General features: G+C 39.4%; 1 protein-coding gene across 5 annotated transcripts in view; it reads right to left on the bottom strand.

Annotated features, from left to right (window-relative positions):
* Positions 1 to 9796: 9796 nt before the first annotated feature.
* The window catches only part of HNF4A (hepatocyte nuclear factor 4 alpha), a 572114-nt gene continuing 558456 nt past the window's right edge, over positions 9797 to 23454 (bottom strand). For 4 of the 5 annotated variants that reach the window (XM_085619322.1, XM_085619324.1, XM_085619325.1 and 1 more), the window contains 4 exons: positions 21749 to 21901; positions 19305 to 19541; positions 17371 to 17484; positions 9797 to 15966 (listed from right to left, as the gene is read on the bottom strand). In XM_085619322.1, the coding sequence (XP_085475448.1) occupies positions 15824 to 15966; positions 17371 to 17484; positions 19305 to 19541; positions 21749 to 21901 (647 nt within the window). In that variant the 3' untranslated portion in view covers positions 9797 to 15823. Of the gene's footprint in view, positions 15967 to 17370; positions 17485 to 19299; positions 19542 to 21748; positions 21902 to 23454 lie in introns of those variants that run through there. The other variant, XM_085619326.1, reaches the window with a different exon arrangement.

Below are 23454 nucleotides of genomic sequence, written 5' to 3'. Positions count from 1 at the left end.
TCCCTTGGGAAAATGTTTGCGAGTACCCATGCTATAAAAGAATATCAGCAGGCATAGGAGAGCAAGTGGGAGCAAGGAAGCGAAAGAAGAAAGGAATATTGAATGGAAGAAACAGTGAAAGGAAGGTAGGAAGGATGGATGAGTGGGTTGATAAATGAGTGCATGATAGATGAATGAATGGATAGTTGGATGGACAGGAAAAAGGATTGCAGAGTAAAGTGAAATCAGAGGATGGGTGAATATATGGATGAAAGGCTTTATAGATGGATGGGTAAGTCAATGGATGTATGTGTAGGTGGGTGGCTGGATTGATTAATACATGATAGATGTGTGAATGGTTGGTTTGGAATGCGGAAAGATTGAATGATGGATGAACGAATGAATGCATTTCACAATGTAAAGTAAAATAGGGGATACAAGCAGGTGGATGGAAGGATGAAAGGCTGAATGGATAGATTCTTGGATGGAAGAGACAAGGGACCTGTTCAGTGGAGGGTCAGGTTCCCTTGCTTCACGTGCTTGGTGCCATCAGTGCTTTGGTACACAGTGGAGGGTATTTTAATTTTCTGGCTCATCCTTTGCCCTGAAGTGCACACATTAGTCCACTGAGACACCAGATGCAGTGTGTACGTTTGTGTCCCTTCATATTTCGCAAACGTTTTTACCTTGGGGTAAGCAGCGCCTAAATACCAGCCACACACCTGCACCAGTGCTGGTTTGCACCTTCCTACGGCCGCCATCTGAAAATCTGTGATGTGTGAAGTTTGATTATTTTTTTATATCACCGATTGCTCTTTATTCTTTGCATTTACTTTTCTGTATCTTTGGCTTTCCTTGTGAGACGATTGAGGTGAACTCTAAAGTTTAAACCTGGAACAGTAGATGTCTGACTGGCATCAAACACCTTTTATGTCTAGTGAAGAGAGTTCACATCACGTTTGGAGACAAACAAACCCACAAGGACCTTTCCGCAGTATCTTCTTCAGTGACATTGCTGAACTGATTGGATGTAAGTCAAGGGTTTTCATGTCTTCTTCTTACCTTGGGTGTTTATCATTTTCTGGTTGCTGAAGTGTGCAGAGGTTTTTTTTTTACAACATAGATTAGAAGCACCCAGGAACAAAAGCAGGAACTATATTGATTTAAGATAAACTTCATTGCTTATATTTTGAAGCAAACAGTTTCCAAGAAGGCTGTAAAACCTATTGCTAAAGAAAATGTATGATAATGGTTAATGATTGGTGGTGTGTGGAGCAGCCTTGTTAAATCCATCGGCTGCCACCCGAGATCATGCACGTGCCTGTTTTTCAGTTCTGCTCTATCACTTATATTCAAATAATTATTTTTAAAAGATAGATATGTTATTTGCCAGCATGCTTAACATTTGCATGATGACCTCTGTGCTGGTGAATCTTTCATCAGCTTCAGAAATTATAGAGATTTGAAAAATTGCGAAATTACTTTCTGCAATCAATCCGTGATGAAAGCATGATCATCACAATGGGGTCACACTGTCTCACCAGTGCCTCTGGTTCGTTGAGACAATATAGAGCTAGGTTGGGTAGAGCTCTTGTAATTTCACAAGGTCATAGGTACATTTCAAGACCCTTTAAGGGATCCCTCTGCTTAAAAGGCTAAATAGCCTATGACTCAGTTTATTTGTACTATTAGATGCCTTGTAATTAACACAAGGATTCACCAGGCATAAACGTGTGTATGTAATACACTTTTTAGATATCTACTTTACATAAAACATGGAAAAGGTGTTGCACTGTTGCACTGCGATACCCCCTGGTTCCCCTGGATACATGACTGAATCTCAAACTCAGGTCACTTGGGGTCTCTTTAGTCAGTTGACTGTTTTTGCTAGCACTAATTCTAGCAGGGTTTACAGGCACAGATTCCACTATGCAAAGGGGGGCCACTACCACAATATAGCCCATTTTCCACATTTATTGTGCACAGTGTCACGCTTAATTCCCGTTTGTTCGTTTTTGAGTCCCTTCCACTTTAACTTCCCCATAGGCAGAGCTTAATTTGTTAAAGTAAATGCTAGAGCTCTTCTCTGAGGGTCACTTCAGCCTGCACCACTCATACCCTGCCAACGCTGCCAATGACAGTACCAACATAACCCCTAACCATCGCACTTCCACATGTGTGACAATTCAGACTATGTCAGGCCACATAAAGCTATAATAATGGCATTAGAGGCTGTATTATTGATTTTGCAACGTAGTTTTTGATGTTGTGGTGGCGATAGGGGCTTCGCCTTATTTACAAGGCAGTGTTAACCCGTTCCCTGCTCATGACGGAACCACTCCGTCATGAGCCACGGGCGCCGTGTGCTCATGACGGAGTGGTTCCGTCATGCTGCGGCCGTTGGCGGCCGCTCCGCCCACGCAGCACTGATTCCCCGCCTGTGCGGGCGATCAATGCAAGTGGGCGGAGTCATGACGGAACCACGCCGTCATGAGCACAGCTCGCCCGTGACTCATGACGGCGTGGTTCCGTCATGAGCATGGCGGCCCCGCGCTGACCCCAAACCCCCCCAGCGTCGCGGCGGAATTCGTGCCGCGCAAAGGGGTTAAGCCACTTAATGTGGCTTAACGCTGCCTTTTAAATAAGGCACCCAATCACACTATACTTAGCATGAAAGGGGTGGGCAATGGGTGCTGTGGAGGGCGTTCCACAGCAACACCCATTGATTTTGACGCAGCTCCACTATTTACAAGGGTGGCGTAAAAGGGAGGCAGGGAAAACCTGGTCTTAAACAGGCGAATGAAGTAGAAATGCTTTATTTCTCCTTGTTTTTGCTGTTTCCATGTGTGTTGTGTTGTACAGCACACATAGAAACAGCAAATTGCCATTGATTGTATATGTGCAGGAAGGTGACCCTTCCTGCACAAAAACAATCAACAACAAAAAATGACGTTTTGCAACTTCTATGTGTGCTGCATTAAGCAGCACACATAGAAGTTACAAAACGTCATTTAAAGATTGTTTATCTGCAGGTTCACATAAACAATCTTCCCCTCAACGCAGACACTCTTGCACTATGGTGCTAAATTTAGCACCAGCGCAAGGAGAAACGCAGGGCTGCACCTTATTGTTGTAAATATGGTGCAGCCCAGCGTTTCTGAAGTGGCGTAGTGCGGTGTTAAGCCAAGAAGGCTAATGCCACACTCTGTCACTCTGTTGTAATTATGCCCCTAAGATTGATTTTCGAAGAGAAAGATGTCTCTATACACCAATTTGTGCATTATATTCAGGTTTAGTTAAAACTTCTATTCCATGTGACATCATCATGCTCCAATCATATCCAGAAAAAAGTCACACATGAATGTTAGAAACTTTCTTTATGCTCAATCCACACAAAACTGAGTTGTTCCTCATTTCACCCAAACACACAGATAGATTTGACACCCAGCTCAGTGTTGTATCAGTTCTAGACTTCATGGCATCACTGTTGCTCTGAGTAAAATTGCTGAGGTATACTTTAGACGCCATCCTCTCCTTCACCCCTTTTATTAAACAAGCTGCAAAATCTGCAATTATCTGCATCTACTTTCTAAAAAACAACCAAACTTTGAACCTCCTCAGACTCCTTGAAAACCACTGTGCAAGCTCAGGACATCACCAGCCTATACTATGGAAATGCTGTTTTAGTTGGTACCCCACAAGCATCACTTGTCTCGCTCATGGCAGTTTTACATTCAGCGGGCAGATTTGCCCCTCAAGAGAACAAATTTGACCACATCATGCCAATTCTATGCATTCTCCATTGGCTGCTGATTGCATCTAGAATCAATTTCAAACTGTGTTGATTTCCCTCTAAAACAGGAACAAATATACTTATATATATAACCAAGCTCGTCACCATTTCAGGCTGTGCAAGGAAGCTCAGAAAGTATGACTTAGGAAATGTAATGGATAAGCTTCTGTGATTTTACCATGCGATTTGGAGTTTGCTTCCCATAATCTATTATAACCTGTTATGTATTAAGTGAAAAAGGTGTTTTATTAGATATATTTTAGCAATTGTTATACAAATTTTTGTATTTTATGTAATTTTATCAATCTGTGTTATACTTTAAAATGGGCGATTTTAGAGAATTTTATTATGTATTGATGCAATGCTTTTATACTTTATTTGACATGAACTGAATACAGTTTGGAAAATTGAAATTGAATTGATATAACTTGCTGTACATGGAAGTTCCTTGCATCAATACTATTCATCTTCAGAAACATTCCTTCTCTGGTGTTGTGACATCTGCTTGGAACTCTCATCCCCATGATATTGGAATTAGAACAAGTCACTTCTTTGAGAAGCAACTTAAAGGGCACCTCTCCCACTTTTTCCTGACTAAGATTAAGCTCCTGTTGTATTGCTGCTCTAGCACAGCATCTTTGTTTGTTCAATAGTTTTCCTATCTTTTCAATGTATTCTTAAAACGTTCTATATAAAGCACTAAAGTACTTTCTTTAGTGCAGGTGTGGAATACAAAACTGTTCCATAAGTAAATATATACATTTACTGTTAGAACGCATTTGTAGGGGTGCATTATGATCATGGGTAGTCACACCCACATATATTCCTTTATTGTATGAACTTAGGCCATTAGAACGTGAACTGTAATAGCATGAAAGGTGACGTGTTAGAGATATTTTCAATGTAAATGTGAAGCAATTAATGTTACTACTATGTGTGGTTAGTTAAAAACATTAACCTGCTGAATTTTTACAAGTCACTGACAAGTACTCATACAATTGATGTGCTTATGTAACGTGTTAATTTAGATGTGCTCTGTAATAATATTAATTTTATATGTGTAGTTTCACGAGGCCTAGTGCCATTTCTTATGTTGACCGATTACTGTAGGCCTGAATAGTTTTTTAGCTGGAAGCTCTTACATTAGGCTTAATAAGTGAATTTCATGTATATGTTGGAATTGTACTTTCTCACGCTTCTGTTGCAGGTGGAGAATTCATCCCTGTTAGCTAGAATAATGTCTTTGTTTTAAGAGTTAGGCCTAGGGGGGAGAGGATACATTGAATGACAATACTGATAATAAAGAACTGTTGTACTTTCTCATCAGAGTAAGCCTGGGAATCAAGGTAATCTTGCGAAGGCCTGGGAACATCGCTGCCTCGTGGAAAATCACCTACAAGGTGGTGGCTTGACTGGATGCTAATTGTGAGAGAGAGAGGATCTTAGAACGAGCTCTGCAGCTTTATGCTACTTGACCCATGTACAGGTGAAGAGACTTCTTAGGAAGACTTCACATGTTGACACCTATATGGATCTTGCCTTGGGAAATGCTAAGTAGGGATGTCATGCTAGTGATAATGTAGGGACAGATTAATGTTTTATACCCACAAACTTCCAATGAAGGGAAATCTTGACGTCTGTGCCATTATTTTCTGTCTCCTGGTCCTTGAACTGATTATTCAGTGCATGCTGCACTGACTCAACTTCATTCGTAGGTTTGGTTTTGTATTAGTTCCAATGTATTTCTACACCTCTCTTATTTTGAGGTGCTTGTATGTCCAACTGTTCTTGGCTTTGTAATAAACTAACTAATTGGGTTAAGACCATTGGACCATTGTTGATCTGGAGATCTTTATGGCTGAAAGAAGAGACCGCGTTCAATAGAAAAATTATTAATGACTGTTTCCAACTAGATAATTGTTTAAAGATCCCTTGGCTCAATTACATAGCACAAACTTTTAAAGATTTATTTAAAATAAATATTTTGGAAAACCCCAATGAAGTAACAGAAATGTCTAAAACGGAATTGAAAAATACATTTCTGAGAGAAAGTAAGTCTGTACGACAAAAAAGAAGTGGGCAATTGACAACTTGCCAGTTTTATTATTCACTCATAGAAATTGAGGGCTTCCAAGTTTATTTGAGCCAGGTAACTAGATTATCACATCGATTTGTCCTTACCAGAATGAGACTAGGTGTCGTTCATCACTTGGTAGCATTTCCATGTGTAAAAAAGTATTCCGTTTCCCCCTGCCCATGTGATGGACGTTCTAAACAAAGTACTTTGCACTTTCTCCTTATATGTGATCTGTTTAAAAAATATTGCACTTTAACTACAAAAGCTGCTATGAGTTTATTGTTTACAATACGAGAACCTGAAATTTGATTTTATGCAGCGACATATATTTTGAGATCAATTCAGGCAAGGAAAAGTATGCTGTTTTAACATTGTATTTATAGCTGTAATCAATTAATGTAATGATTTGCACTGGTCTTTTTAAACAATGTTTCCTTTTTAAATGTGCTTTTATGGTTGTTTTATACTTACCGAATAAAGCTTATTGAATTGAACTAACTAAATCTAATGGGGAGTCTGTGATTCTTAGGAATCATTGTTCATTGGAACTGTATGATTGATTGGCTTACGATTTCTCCCCCCCCCCCCAGGCTTCCATGCTGATAAGAAGAGTCATCGGCCTGGGGTTCTAGAGTAGATCTAGAAAGTGGAACCTGGCTCCTTCATTACCAATAAACATATGATGAAATATTGGCTGGCTTAGAATGAAATCAAATCTACAATCAGCTATTGACATCTACAATGTATGTTAGATCTGGTCACTACATACTCAAGAAATGAGAGAGGGCTACCCTTTGAAAGTTCTTTGTATTGGAACTTCTGTAATTTCCAACTTTATTTTGTCAGCTCGAAGTTGATTTTTCCCCCTGGTGGTATTTCTGAGCTGCTTTAATATAGCTAGCCAGATAAAACTTTGTTTCACCTGACTATTTCTTTTGCAAATATTAACACCATGGTGGTATTTGCCAGTGGTTGTTATGCCATGATCTCAGAAGTAGTACAAAACACCACTTCAGCTAAGATTTTGTCCAAGTGGAGTTGCAATCTTGGCAGAATGGGATTCTGTTACTGAGGGTATTTCTTCCGTTACGTATTAAAAATGCATTAATGTATATGTTATATATACATATATATTGAATGAAGTATAACTAGGTTCCTGACATGCTTAAGCTATTAACATATGTAATTTTGCTTTTCTACTTATAATATCACTTGAACGCACCGTCATGTGTGGCAGGACTTTGGTATGCTAATGATACATGTTAAGTGCAAGATAGGCCTAGCTGTATACAATCATGACTGTGTTTAACATTAGAGAATATATTTATAGGCATAGGGCAGAATTGCAAACAAGCAGATGCAACATATTTAAACAATATGTGGTTCGACTGTACGTTTATTAAATTGTGAAGAATCATCAACGCAGAAGACCAGCTGTTATTAATAGATCCTATGCTGACCAATCAGGAAGTGATGAGGCTATACAGCCAGATTTTGTGGTTTCATTGGGAAAAGTTTTTGATTCAGAGCACAAACTAAATGTAAAGTATTGTCTTAATTAAGAGAGTAACTCTCCCTTGGTCCAATGCCAATAAGAAAATATAGAGGCGGATGCTAATGAGTGATGTGAGGAAAGCTAAGATTAGCCAATTTTGGACTGTTCACTAGAAAACATTGACGTGCACTAATAAGAAATAAATAATGAAATATTTGGCCATATACTAGAAAAAGATTTAAGCTAATTGGCAATAGATGTCCAAAATTAAGTGTGAGGGAGACATTAAATAATTTGGAAAGTAGTCTTTCGGATTGAGAGAATTAAAATACAGTGAGGATTTAATAGGGATTGAGCTACTGAAGAGGGAGGCATGTGTTTCTATATTTTATAATAAAGGTCTTCCAGTTAGTATTCAAGAAATCAAGCACACAGATAAGCTGATGGCTGAAGATGCAGGGGCTGATGAACTGCTCTCAAAGGATGTATAGTCAAGGACCGAATAATTAAACAACTCCTGGGCCATTGACCAGGATTGAATTGCTGTCGTTCTTTAGAAGTTTTATATTGTGTATGGCATATTTTACATCTGTCACGTGATTAGCCATGGCAGCGCCTATAATTGTTTCAGCACAGGAAAGCTCAAACCTGATTGGAGTGTTTAAGAAGAGTTAGTTATTGACAGCGAGATATGAGCTGTCCACCAGCAAACTGTTAGCTGACATTATATATCTCAACATCTTAGATAGGGAAATTGAAACCCAGAAAGCACCTGAAATACCAGACCTGATTTGGCAAAGGGTATTTTCAAAGTATATAATATATTTGTTATGACCAGCTTGGCATTAATGGCTTTAAGGAAAAAGCAACTACTGCATTGATGTTACACTGTTTTGGAAACATCATTTAATCCAATTGTTTGCAGCCTGCGGTGGAAAATAAATGATTTGATATGACACCGCTTTCTGAGTTTTTAGAAGGGATGTAGAGAATATATCAATATAATTAGGATGCTGTATGGCTAGGTGGTAGGGTGTTATGGATAGAGCATGATAAAGGTTAATATGAAGTAACACATCACTGCGTCCTTGCCCCTCTACTTTTCAGTTTGTATACTGTACAATGTTTGACAGAGATCAATTTACAATCACCCACCCAGTTTTGTATGCACTGCTCCTCACTAGTCCCATGGATCTCATGTTGATGCCCTTCAATGTCATGTTGATGCCCTTCAATGTCCCTAAGCCCAGAGATCAATTTACAATCACCCACCCAGTTTTGGATGCACTGCTCCTCACTAGTCCCATGGATCTCGTGTTGATGCCCTTCAAAGTCATGCTGATGCCCTTCAATGTCATGTTGATGCCCTTCAATGTCCCTAAGCCCAGAGATCAATTTACAACCACCCACCCAGTTTTGGATGCACTGCTCCTCACTAGTCCCATGGATCTCATATTGATGCCCTTCAATGTCCCCCAAGCCCTAGGGCTGTCTGTGAATGATGGTTGTGAGTGCCAGCCTACTAAATGCTCTGCTGTCGGCTTTCTTGGTTTTGGGGCTGGGCTACCTTTGGTTGATTAGTCACCATTCTTACCCCTTATCCTGGGTGGTTCCTCTCCTTACACCTGCTGTTGCTCCTAGGATCCACTCATGAGTGCATGCTCTACATTTGGCATTGTGAGCCGGTGCAAACCACTTTCTTCTTGGAAAACCACAAAATGTGGTGTTTTCTAGGTGGCTTGCATAAAGCATATGAGTGCCATTTTGATGGTATATACTCCTTTTCAAAAACGATGTTGGGGATGTCATGGAGTACAATTGTAAACTTTCAACAGCACATCTGTTCACCTAAATCAAAAACAGCTGGGCTCTTGACGCAAAATATAAAATGTGGCCAGCTTGTTGGACAGTTCCCATATTTGGAGGAGGTTGAAATACTGATAACATTTCATTCGCATACCAACTCTCTCTTCCACCCTTTCAACCACTGATTCATCCACAGAGTGACCGATGCATCATATATCACTCATCCATCCATGTACTCCTTCACCCATGCATCCTTGCATGATTTCACCCAGTCATCTAGTCATGCATTCACTGACCTATTCATACTGTCATCCAGTTACTCACTCATCATTGCATCCATCCAGGTAATCATGAACTCACCCTTTCATCCATCCATTTGCCTATTGAAACGTCCCTGGATTCATTCATACATGGGTTCATTCTCAAAATCACCTCACCCACCCACAAAACCGCAAACACAAACTCACCAACCAACCAGAAGTCCTTTCACTTATTAGAATTGTCAATGTTTTTCTGTACCAATGTCTGCAATATGCATCAGTAACTAAACAGTGGAAAACCCATTTTTTTTACTGTTGCAAATATGACAGTATGCGCCTCTGACTGTCAAACAGAAACGACCAGCATATACAATACAACAACTGAATTAGGTTGTAGAATATTTACTTTGCTTTACTATTTACACAGACTGTAGTTATGACATGTTTTTTTTCTCATCAGAAGGCAGTAATCCAAGAATATGTTAGCTATAAAAAGTCCTAACAATGAATTTTGCAATATTGTCAAAAATGCAACTCAACATCCAGAAACAGTTGTAGTGAGTAAGGAAAGGGTGCACAGAGAAGCACTTCCGTTTAAATCTCATATATTTACAATCTATGGTTTACAACATAATTTAAAATGCAATTTACTTCAGAATTATAATAACTTATTTCAAAATCCATGTTTTAAGTACCCTATTATTAGTCCCACTCTAAGGCATATTTTGGCCTCAAAGTAAGAATTGCTGGCAGTTGTGGCTTCATCTGTATAACTTAATAATACATAATAAACTGCTGGCAGACGCTAGAACAAAATGGCCTCTGTTCTCTGAAAAGCAAACATCCTTATGTGACTTTTTCACTGGTGACCTCCTTTACTGTTCTTTTAGCTGCATTTGGCCTTTTCACTGCAAGCTGGCTTAACCATAATTTCATCGGCATATGACGTCAGAGCCACTGTTTAGTTTTAGTGTGAGCGGCTATTGGGCAGGTTGATTTGTGAAGAAGTTAGATTTTGAATTATGGATTTTTAGATTAGTAGCATATACAATGTAATATTAGAGCTAAGTACATTCAAATAATCAGGGTCTGATCTAGGCCAAGCATGTCCATCGGAGGACAGGATGCATGGTTTCAAACCAGATGTTCCGAACAACCACTGAATGAATTACATTTAAATACATTTTATTTAAATTCATCTCATAAGTATATCCTGAACATTTTCATTGATCTAGGCTTCCAGCTCTTACTTTGGACATCCAGGTTCCAAGTGGTATGACATCTACTTTTTAATATTCCCTTGACCTTTTGCCACCTCCATTTGGGTCTGGCAGGCAAATGAATACACACCTTTACTAACCCTGCCATAACCAAACCAAATGTCAAGCACTAATTCTAATTGAATACTACCTGAACTAGTTAAAGGAATCTGCGGATTCATGTAGAGCCCCTACTACTGTTAATGCTATTTACTACCTAGTAGTGACTTACTCTAGGAGCCATATTCCATCAACTTTACACTTGTGCAGAAATGAACACATGCTCTTTTGCTTAATTTGTACTGCCTGTATAGTAGGGAAAGGACCACACATAATGTATTAATATAACAGGTACCTATGACACGTGTTTTGCTTTTAAATCACCATTTTCTGGTTACTACACTTTTAAGCAACAAAATATTCAAATTCATGAATAACCTCTGTTACAAAATTCAGCCACACTGATGTTGCACTGCTGGTGTTGCTGTTGTAATAAGAAACAGGCTTGCATCGTTCACATTTTAAAAGTGGACGGTGTTTGTTCCGTTCTCATCATGCAAAAACAAAAATAAAGCCAATTCTTTTCCACTTTCTGCCCTTCCATAAAATAGTTTATTTAAAATATACTTGAGCAAACCCATTTTGCTCCTTTCCCTATTAGACAGGCAGGACAGAGGTGTAAAAGAGAATCGCCATTTTATTTTTGCACCAATAGGAAGTTGGTGCAGTCTAACCCAGGACCTGTTGCATGGAGGGTATTTTTTTGATACCAAACCGCAGCAAATGCTTCCCCTATATTGCTTCTTTCAGCAAGTGTTTTGCAAGCCCAAGTAATTCTATCACTATGGGCCTGATTCAGATCTTGGCGGATGGGGTACGCTGTCACAAATGTGATGGATATCATGTCCGCTGTATCACAAGTGCATTATATCCTACGGCACTTACCCATCCACCAAGAATGAAATCAGGTCCTATGACACCTCATCAAAAATGAAAATCATGAGGCTACTTATCTTTTCAGACACTCATTAACAACATCGCGCAGACTCAGATTTTCAATAAAGATTGCTCATTATAACACAGAGGACCTGATTCCGAGTTCAAGTGCTATTTATCGCAGCAGATAAATGAGAATATTGTAGAAGTTTTTTTATTTATTATGAGCAAAACATATTGCCTATTCTGAGGTTTTGGGGAATAACATGCAGATTTGGGTGCTTAATTACACGCAACGGTATATACCATACATTGTTGCCCAGTTAAATTTTGGCAGGTTTGACATGTTGAAACTTAAGGAAGCGTGAGATATTTAATACACCTGGTAATTACTGGGAGCGTTAAAAACCCTACAACTCGGAGTTGTTACCCCTGCACAAACAGGGGCTTCCACAGAGTTCGGAAATTATCCAACAACTTGGAATCAGAGCCTTAGCATATGGATCATGAAACCAAACCGTGTATGATGACACTATGGTGGTTTGTTTCCTGATAGTTCCACTACTCAAATCATTTTGATTACATGACAATACTGAACTCCAATTGTATTTGACTTTGGGCGGTCCTGCTCCAGGCAGGGGAGGAGTGGCTAGCCCACTGTTGTGGGCGCTGACTGTTTGGTCGGCCCCAGGGCCAACCAAACCAGTCCTGCACACTCTGCATTTTCTCTATGTAGGCTGAATGCAGCCTACATAGAGAAAATGGCCTCTCCATAGATGCCTGTGGGGTGGGCGTCCTAGCCAATCACAACGCTGCCTTTACAGCGTTGTGATTGGCTTAGGGGAGGGGAGGGAGGCTGTCTGCTTCCTGTGTGGAGAGTAGAGAGGTGACGCAACTTGTACCGGAGGCAAAGGTAAGTTTAATTTTTTAAAGTAAATTAACCCCCCTCTCCCCGTGCGACCCCTTCCCGCATGACACCCCTCCCCGCATGGCCCCTCTCTATCCCCCACCCGCGAGTCATGCCGGCCACAGCTGGAACAGCAGACTGTTTTCAGGGTAGAACACTATAAGCAAAGATTTTGTGAATTCCCACCAACTTTTATTAATTAATCTTTGCAGATGTCCCCACCATGGAATGCTAAACACCTGCCCTAATAAGTGAATTTAACCACATGTAACATCACAAACAAGTGCCATAATTGTGTACGTTTTTTCATATTTTGTCACTAACTTTGTACAATTTGCACCTGCAAATGCTGTGATTAACAGAAATGGGCATCAATGTGTTGCACAAATAACTTTGTAAATCTAGACCAAATGCTACCAGTATAAAAGGTGATGAAAATATACAAGTCAAAATATGCACACCACATGGCAAAATATAAGGACTATCTTTTTGGGGGCATACATATGGCTGCTAAGAAGAAACACTGAACATAAACTTTAACACTGTCTAAGGCTAATCACATCTCTTGAAGGTTCTAAAACAACTGTTGGTCACCATTAAAAAAGGCACATTGATAACACCATGAAAAAAGAACGTTTTTACATTGGACTGTGCTATAGCCTGAATTGATGAACCACCAGATGTGTCCACCTGCAGGTTCTCAAAGTATTACATCTGCCTTTTAGCTCTCAGAAGCAATTCCAAAATAATTTTCCTAAAACTCTTCACAGACCAATAATACTTTCTAGTGTTTTTTCTTTAATATACTGCAGGAAGCTGTGAGATCAAAAGAGAAAATGTCCAGCCACTTGACACAATAAAATTGAGAACCTAGGGATTCCTAAAGATTGATGACATAGGTATAATTTGTCATTGGCCAATCATCACGTGAGACATTACAGCAACATCCCAAAAAGAGTTAGTTCAAGTTTCAAGAGTCTTACACAACGTGTAGATGGATTTTGTGTTTCCCACAAGTGCTCAATGCATATAGTAAAAGGTCACAAACAGAATGTTGTGCTTCACAGTCTTCACTTTTGGAAGTTGCTTTTCTTTAATTCACGCAACAAATGGAACAGTTTACTAATCCTGCCACAAACGAGACTGTTCACTATCTCTGGCTTCCTTGTAGATGTTTCTTAATTGCAAACATAGAAGTTTATTTTTGATCAAAGAAAGGATACACCGGTGACAGTTTTGGCAAAAACACGAAAATACACAAACTGTCTCATCCGTTCCACCAAACAGTACTTTCTTGTAAATCAATGGCAGTGGTAGTTGCAGCATTTGTCATGTGCCAACTTTGCTTTGGCATCCCAAGTTTGTTTCCTGGTTGTGGAGTCAGTGTCCAGTAGAGTCAGGGTCGGCCATTTTGAATCAGTGGTAAAACCCAATGGCAGCTTAAGTTTGATTGTATGGGAGGACTTTTGTAGTTTCAAAGACAAAGAGTCCTATCAGACACATTGCTTCTTTGTTAGTGGAACAGCGCTCTCTGTTTGACTGGGTGACACAGACAGGCCACATCTTCAAAGAGTTATCTCATCTGTTTGATTTTTGACTGTACAAGATATGAAGCTAGCAGTTGCTTGTCCAATGACAGTAATGACATCTTTGCCATCTCTGTGTAAGATTCATGCTTTTGTTACATAAACAAATTGTTATCTGATGCTAGTAACAGCATTTAATTAATGTAGGAATAAATAATTGCATTTATTATTCACTGCAATGTGAAATAAAAAGTCATGTCTTGGCATTTTTTACCATGCAGGAAATACTAGCTAAGAACATTGATTTTAAAAAGATTTATCCCTGCTAATGTCACAATAATGATTTTAATTTTTTTTTTATTTTAACAATGGTAAGGTCTTGGGTAGCTTCTCTCCAGAACCCGATTATCTTTTAGTCGTGGACTACGCTCACCGAGTGCAGCTGCTTATGCTGGTATTCGGTAACAAAGATACCCCTCACATACAACCCATACACCCCTTGACATCACCGTTCAAAAAATATTTTTTTCGGTTTCCGCTGTACATCCATCGCACTAGTACTATAAATGGACAGTCTCATGATATTTGTACTGAGAGAGGTTCCAGTGCCATCTGCCCGCCCAGGGATATTTGTTATTAAATATGTTTTGGGAAGAGGCAGCACAGCTTGAAAGTGGGTATCAATCTACTTGGGATTGTTGCCCCCATGGTAACCCCATAGTACCCGTTTGTTCTCAGGGTGCCATTACTGACTTGTCATAATGGCAGACAGCTGAATGGCGTTATGCTATGAGTTGAAGCTCCCAAAATGAGGGTCGTGCAGGACAGTCACCATGAAGATGATCACAAGCAAATCATAGCGAACTATATTAAGGTAAGTTTTTCCTTTCCTGTGAGACCAAGGGAGACCAGGTGGGGGCAATCTAATAATTAAAAAATTTGAGGCTCTCTTTGTAAGGTGAATCTAATACATGCACCTCTACAATGCCTGTCATCAGAATGAGGTTTTAGTTTAAAAGGGTGGAAAAAGTAATGGGGAGTCTTAAAAGCTAAAATGAATTGATCTAATTTTATAGCAGCTGATCTACGCTTGTGGGCTACAGAAATATATCAGGGACACAACTTCTTGATCTGTTGGGTAATGAGGAGAAGCGTCTCAAATGCTCTAGGTTCTACACTAATAAACAAAAAAGCAAACAGTCAACCTGCCCAGAAAGCTCAAAGAAGACATCTTGCTAATTTCAGCCAAAGTTAGTCCTACATTTTATTTTACATGAAGTTTTAGACTCTAGAGTATATCCAAATGGTCTTCACGATATTGTTGGACAGTTTTTGTAGGATAGATGTACTTAACTTATCATAGGTATGTCATATAAAATTAAATTAATCTTAGTTCCTCATTAGCTGTCATCACTGGTTAGTGCAACATGCTATTTTACAGGCCAGGAGAGTTAGAATTTCATATATATAAATTATTTTCTTAAACTAAAAGAAGGCCATAAACAGCTAAAAAAATATAGATACATCTTTATGTTTCCCTATTATTCACAGATCACAGGTCTGATGGTTGCTGTTCATAAAAATAGATGAGACTTTTTGTGCAGTTTAATTGTGCCTTTTTTTTTAGTACACATATTTTAACAATCTGCTGGTCTTGGCACAACAATGTCCAATCTGTTGTTTTCTGTTCGCCATGATGATGTGAGTCTCAACTGTTTCTCAAAACTGAGTCTTTTCAGAGTTCCGGATAGTTATTTCTTTTTTTTTCTTTAGTACAAGGACGAGCTACATTGCTTCCTGTTTTGTGATGGTTGCTTGAGGAATTGATGTTGGTTGTTTTGATATAGCAGCAATTGCACCCGGGATCACTTTATAATGCTCAGGCCCCGACATCGATGGTGGTGAAGGCTGTGGTGTTTCAGGAGTAGCTGCAAAAATATTGAGAAGAACAAAAAATCATTAGAGAGAACTATTTTCTAAACTGAAGTTGTTTTAGAACATTATTCTACAATAGCCATTTCCATTTTGGACTTGATTGACACATTTTAACTTTAAGAGAGTGTTTAAAAGACTTTCATATTAATAGTCACTTAAAATGGTCTAGGGATGTATAAAGAAAACTGAAAGGAAGCACCTTGAGGGAAAGTATTTTGCAGACCAGTTTCTGGTAGAAAATGGCAGAAATGAGACTCCTCTTGCTTGTTGCAGATGTGGTTCAGGTGGATGGTGGGTGGAAGGATGAGCTGGTGGGGGATCTGTGATGGATACAGCTTCTATTGTAGCCTTGTGGCTCGTCTCACACCTCAAATACCCCCTCACCTGTACAAAGTTATGTTTACCGGATTGGCTGGTTGCCTCTTTTTGTGACTTTTGCGTACTGCAATTGAAGTTGGTGGGGGTTGGAAGATGTTGAAAGGATTCGGTCGTGAGACACTGAAGTTAGCACCTGTGGCAATAATGGGGAAAGTGGAGCATAGGGTTATAGCGTGGGACTGCAAGCGTTATGCTAGTGTTTTTCTGTGTCCTGCTACAATGGTGGATGGGTAATGGTTTTATTAATGCACTCTTTCCTTTCAATCTTCCCGTGTTATGTATATTTTTTGAACACTAATGCATTTTCAACATCTGCACCTTTCAATGTAATACAACTGCTTGTGTAATGCAGCTTAAAATCATCAGTGACACAGAAACATTGCCATAAAGGGCAAAAGAAACATCTAACAATCAGCAGCAATTCAAAGTTTTACATCAGTTTATTTGGTTTTGATCACGACAATAATTGATCCACTAGCACAAAGTTTTATTGGAATTAAGAAATGCCTTTTAGTTGCAGGATTTGTATTCTCCACGATAGTAAAAAGCAGTCAGCATAGAAAGATGAGACCTGATTTAGTCCTACAGTTGCCTGAGATTATAAATTCTTTAAACATCAGAATTTCTGGTGGAAACATTGAAGAACCAGCTGTTTTAAAACTGATGTAGATTTTACTTTGTTGGGGAGAGGAGGCAGCCTAATGGTTAGGGCAGTCGATCTCAAATCTGGGGGTACCGAGTTCGAGTCTCTGCAACGATGTTCAACATCCTATGATTCTGGGCAAATCACGTAATCCCCCCGTGCCTAACAAAAACTGAATGTGTCCTTGTGTAACGCAACTGGTGCTCATGTAAAGCGCTCTGATACCTGATACCTTGGGGTCAAGTTTGCGCTATACAAAACTCAGAAAAAAGGGAAATTATATATCTATTTATATATATATATTTATAGTGTTTGTTGAAGTTCAGGAAACAGTGTTTAAATATACATTTCAAATCTTACAAAAAGAGATACCTACTCATTTGTCCATGCGCAACTAGTGTGTTGGCAACAATAACGTTTGTTGCTAGATGCTCCTGGACAAGGTGAGGATGCAGTGGATGGTGCGAGTGTGGTGTCTCGTTTGTAGATCCTAAAAAAATCCATTCAGAGAAAGTCTGTTAAAAGAGCGTAGTACAAATGTCCATACATTGAGAAATAGGCTGAACTACAGCAGATGTAGTCCTTTTTTTAACAAGTATACCTACACAAATATTTGAGGTGAAGAACACATCAATTAAGCAGGGGTAGACTACACCTATGGTGAATTCTGAATAATAATCTTACATGCTTGTCAGAATCATAGATCACATTCGAATTTTTTTTCATATTTACTCAATATTTTGCAGCCTCCCAAATCAGGTCCTAGATGAATGTACATCTTAAAGTCATGAAATGACAGAGGAGTCTATCCCATAGGTGACAATGTATTCAATAAATGCTCTTACACATATCAATTTGCAAACCTGTTTATTAGGCCTGGTGTTAGGCAGGGGCTTTTAAGTTTACTAAAATGACATGTATAATATACCTAATTAAAGGGGCTCAGCTGGGTCACTTAATCCATTGGTCTGTTATTGTGCCATTCACATTTTTTTCCGCCCACTACAGCATATTGCAATGGGTCAGCCCCCTTCAGCCATTACCTAGCTTCACTGTGAGGGATGGCATTTTGATCTTTCAAAAGTAGCACATCCACACACAAGAGGTGTTCTTAAGTGCCTTGGAATATTGCAGCAATGTGTGTTTTTTGGGACCCAATTTAAAAAAAAAAACTTTTTCGATCAGAAGTTAATTCAGATATTCTCTATTCTTCCCATCCTTTTTTTGGTATTCAGGCAATATATTTCGTAAGAATTATGTTTATCTTTCTCTGAAATTAGTTTTTTGATTTCATGGATTATATTGCATTGGGTATGAGGAGCTCTGCATCACCTCAGTTGGGATTACATTTTGAACTCGCTACCTTAAAGAAGGTCAAAAGCATGCCTGGGAGACTTAGGTCCTGATTTCAATAGTGTCAGAAGGGCCTTTGTTCAAATGGGAGATGAAGTAAATTACCACCAAGCTGGCGGTCATTTATAAAGCATTGGCAATGCATTGTGTGTTTGGACAGGGCTGCGTCAGCGGGAAGGAGCCCCATACCAAACAAATACTTTTTTTATTTTCAAAAATGGATTTTATTTTTGAAAATTAACAATACAATGGGCCCCTCAACATGGGAGTTCTCTACCATGGCAATGAGACCATTTAGCAGTTTTCACTGCCTCTTATCCCCAGTATCTTCCTGGTCTTCACCGGCAGTGATCAAAATTAGGTGGGCAGAATGACATGTTAGCCTCCAACATCCCTTACTCCGTAGGGCCATCTATGGTTTTGTTTCACAGCAGAGAAAGAGTAGTCTCCGCCGTGAGTAACCCTAAGGTCCGCCCACATTTAAATTTAGCAGGCAGATCACATTCTTTGCTGTTGCAACAGAGTATCCTTAACACGAAAAATGTTATCAGGCCCTTACTCTTGACTTTATTTGTGAATAGTTGTACCTGAAGTGAAGTGAGACATATATTTAAGGAAATCAAAACTACTGATTGCCTGGAAGGCCTTGCTACCTGATAAAAAGCCCCAGCAATATAAAACAAATTTGTACCAATGGGACGCTGGTATGCAATGTTGTTCTAATTGTTTCTGCAAAACTAACATCTGCCTTAAAACCGTTTTATTATGGCAGTATCACATAAAGATCAAATAAAACATCCTGTCTGAAAAAGCAGATTAAGTGTGTGGCTGAAACATAGTGGCCAAACATTTTGAACAGCTGTTTTCAGCCTTCTCTCATCTTCTGTACACGTTTCGGTTTTGTATTCTGGACAAATGTATTTTAGATTTCATAGTTTGTGCATTGTTCATACTAACCTCCCAGAAGCATCTCTTGAAGCAGATTGTCAATCTTGGCCATTCCAAAGAGTTTGACAAACTGAATCTGCTCTATCATTTGCCAGGTTATGCTCTGGAGTGTAGGGAGCAGAAGCAGCAGTTCGCCGAAGCGGCCCCGGGAGTCGTACTGCCTGTCGTTGATGTAGTCCTCCAGACTGACCTGCACTTGGTAGCGCATACGTTTGATTTTGGTAGGATCACTCAATCCCTTAGCATCTAGACAAAACACAGAGAATTAATATAATATTTTAGGATCTTAGCTTGTGTCCTTGTGGTTAGAAAACAACAAAGTAGCCAGTCTTTGTAAGTAAATGAGTACTTAGAGTTTGTATCTAACTGATATTTCGAAAGCTAAATTTACATAGTTACACAGTTACCAAATAGAATTTCTCAGTTCAGTTGTCCACGTGTTCCTGGTTACAAAGTTACACATTGTTTTGTTGGTTTTACTTGTTTTATTAACTAAAGCTCAGCTATATTTTAGTAGGACTATACAGAGGAGAAACAAGTTTGGTGTTCTGCTTTAAATTTGATTAACTTAATGTGTGAGTTGCTATTGTCTGCTGATCACAACAATGTTTATGAAACAATAGAACCACTAACATTTCGGATGGCATACAAGTCTACTTTAGTTCAAACAATTATAGTTGTCTTTGAATTTGCCTCAAATGACACAGGCTGCCATCTACCCCTGTAACCTTTTAGCCAAAAATAATTGCACGTTATCAATTCTTAGACTATGCCCTGATTTTGTGATATTTCAAAACACAAATAATCACATGAACTTGACTGGCAAATTACCTTATTGCCTTGTCTTGCAAGAAAAAAACTACAATTTCCAGAAATCTACTCAAAATATTGCATCAGGTAACCTATAATCACCCCCAGATTTGAAAGGTTCACAGGAAATCCCCTTTTCTGGGATTTGCAGGCATGCCTGATTGTCATTCCGGGAAGAGGACGGCATAAGAAGAACATTTAATGAGGAGTCTAAGCTCTATTTTGTTGATGCACAATGTAAAACAGAAAAGATGTTCTAAGTGATGAATAACAATAGTTCCATGCCTGCTCACAATGGATCACTGAATAGACATACTTAAATTTGCCTCAAGAGAACAGGACCTCAGGAGCTGTAGAGCTATTTTAGACACTCACACTTTTCAGTGCTAGAAAGCGGAGCATGTTGAGTTTCTTCCTTGCAGGGCCATGCCCTCACACCCTGCCCCTGCACCTGTACTAGTGGTAGCCTCTTCTCTGCATCACTGCATCTAGGCATATTCAGCTGGACTTACCTTTGCGTACCAGGGATTGCTACTAGGGGGGCATTCTGAATTGGCTTTTGCTGTGCTTGATTTAGGAACAAGTCACCTCTGGACACCAAAGGAGCCTACGGCCAGCGGGTTATTGTGGATAATTCTTGGGTACTTACTACTGGCTATTCAGTACTCTCATCATCACAGTGAAGCGTATCACCAGTTGCTCGTCTGCAACTGAGTTTATCTGAAACGGTTATTCCTTTTGTTTCACTCAAATCTCTTTCTATGTATTTTTTTTACCACTAAACCTCATTGTTACCATCTTTTTTGTGTCCACCATTTTCCTCAAGCTTCTCACATCTCCAATGTGGGTGATCATCAATGTGCTCGGACAGTGTTGATGAAAGGCCAATACTTGGTGTGGAACCAGGTGTTTTGGGGAAGGGGAGATTTATGGTGTAAATGGTTGCCCGGTCTGCTGTTGCTTATATTTTATATTTCTGAACACAGTTCATGGCTTATTGTCGAGTTGTGTTTTTTTGGTCCCGCTGGAGTGTATAGCGTCTACTGTTGTTGCTTGTTCAGTGTCTCCTAACTCCTGATCCCCTACTGGCCTTTCCAAATCTACTTTGTGACAAATTCACTGTTGCTGTGGCACATTCAAAACCAGGCTGTAGCTCCCAGGCCTTCTGTTCAAACTCCATCAGAGGATCTACATTTTTTGCCCTTTGTACCACATACCAGGACACCCATCCTCTCAGTGAGGATGTTTTTGATCAGCAAGGTGGAGGCACTTTTAAACAGTGATCACCCAGAATCTAAAAAATTCCTATCACATTATGTTGCAATGTATTTACATAAAGCTTAGCCCTACAGTTTCAAAGCCTGTCGATAGGTTGATCCCAAAATCGAGATGTTTGGTTGTGAGTAGGTCATGTGCTTAAACCCAGCTTTGGGCTTACTTTGGGTTTGCCTGTCCAGATCCTGGTTTAACTGTGAGAGCGTCTTCCATTTGTTTGAGATCTTAGCTACTCGGAGAACGCACATGCTTGCACAACATCCACACTGAACTAACGTACCGCCCTTCCTCCTGTTTCCTGTTTCCTAGGGCAGATATTGTTATTTTTGGGTGTAAATAACATAGTATGTTAGAGTACATATACATACCAGGGTCAAAAAATATAATTGCTTTTAGGCAGGAATATTCATTGTCATCGATCTGGAGATCTTGGAATGGTAGAACCAGTTCATCCAAAATTCTGACAGCAACACGGCCCACTTCAAGTTCGGGACAGTTTCGTGGAATTATGTGGTCATTTCCTGGAAGAGAAATTGCCATGTTACCAAAGAATGATGCCTAGGTACTTATATTAGAACTGCCCCTCTGGCTGCAGACAATCCAACACTGAAGAAGAGCAATTGAAAGTTTTGGTGAGCGGGTAAGAAGTAAGTAGACCCTACTAGGTTCTAAACTAAGCCCTAGAGTGCTGCTCTGTCCCACCTCTGGGAGCTTAGGAGCATTGGCTTTAGTTTCAAGGACACTTTCCGCCTTACATGGGAAATCCATAAATGTCCATTAATGTAGCAAGGATGCCCAGCACCTTTATGCAGTCCACTCCACCCCCATTCAGAGTTGGGGGATCACTGACGGAATATCAGAAACAGAAATATCGTGTGGACAGAATATCATGTCAAATATATTGAGGACCAATATATTGTGAAGGTAAGTACATTCGGTAAGTACAGATTTACTATTCTTAACTCCACATCTACAGCGCTTGAGTTATATATCGTCAAGGTACATATATATGGAGTTAGATATTGTAAAACTTTGCTTACCTATAAAACCTTACCATCACAATATTTTTGTCCTTGATATTCTTGGAATAAAATTTTGTCCACACAGTATTTTTTATCCAATATTTTGTTTAAACACCACAGTTTGATAGTAAAAAACAGCCATTATATGAGTCCTGAGCATCACTTACGCCTCCCGGCCCTGGTGCCGCTGCACCTTCTGCACTGTTGTTAACTAAGCCGCTGCGACTCTCCATCCCTCCTTGTGACTTCTGTTTTCTATTGCTGAATATCTCGTGCTAATTTACTCAGAGCCATATTCAATTTGTTCATTCTCACCTCCAACTCCCTCTTTGACTGCCTTAGATTCATTCTTTCCATGTCACGGATTTACTCCACTGACGCCTGGAGTGGGCCCTTCACATCCGGAGCAGTGGTTATCATAAAGTCTGTTTTCGTCTACTTAACTGGTTGAATCTGCTCTTCCCTTACCCTTTCCAGTGCATATGAAGCTGATATTTGTATTGGTATGGCCTCTTCAGTTTTAACAGCATGTGCTGGAAAACTATTGCATGATGTTTTAGACATGGTTTTTAAATACATTTTTTTTTTAAATTGCAAAAAAAATTCAAGCTCAAATCTAGAATGTTTACATGCAAGGAAAGGGACTGTTTCATAGTAGGTGTATCAACCAGGGATATGAGAAAAGTGAACAGGTAGTAAATAGGGCCAGGAGAAAGCTTCCGGTTGTGTTTCCAACAGGGAGTGCATTTCGGATTGTGAAGAAAACCCAAAGTTTGGGTGGATTCATTCTCTGGTCGATAACGGACATGGACATGATAAAACGCTCCATGGTGTCTAAACAGTCGTATTTTTACCATTGGTTAAAAATTGACACACCACCAGAATTAGCTACCATGAATCTTCAATACCTATACATCATTGAATTTCAAAAATAAGTATACATACATATTTCTTTATATTTTAAAATACCAAGGGGCTTTTTATCACTCTAAACCAATATGTTGTTATTTAATATATATTTTATAAGAGGCGTTTCTATGCACATGATCATG

The sequence above is a fragment of the Triturus cristatus genome, chromosome 7 (genome assembly GCF_964204655.1).
Source record: "Triturus cristatus chromosome 7, aTriCri1.1, whole genome shotgun sequence".
Classification (NCBI taxonomy): Eukaryota; Metazoa; Chordata; class Amphibia; order Caudata; family Salamandridae; genus Triturus; species Triturus cristatus.
The sequence above is the reverse complement of the archived record's forward strand: the minus strand, read 5'-3'. Positions and strand labels throughout refer to the sequence as shown.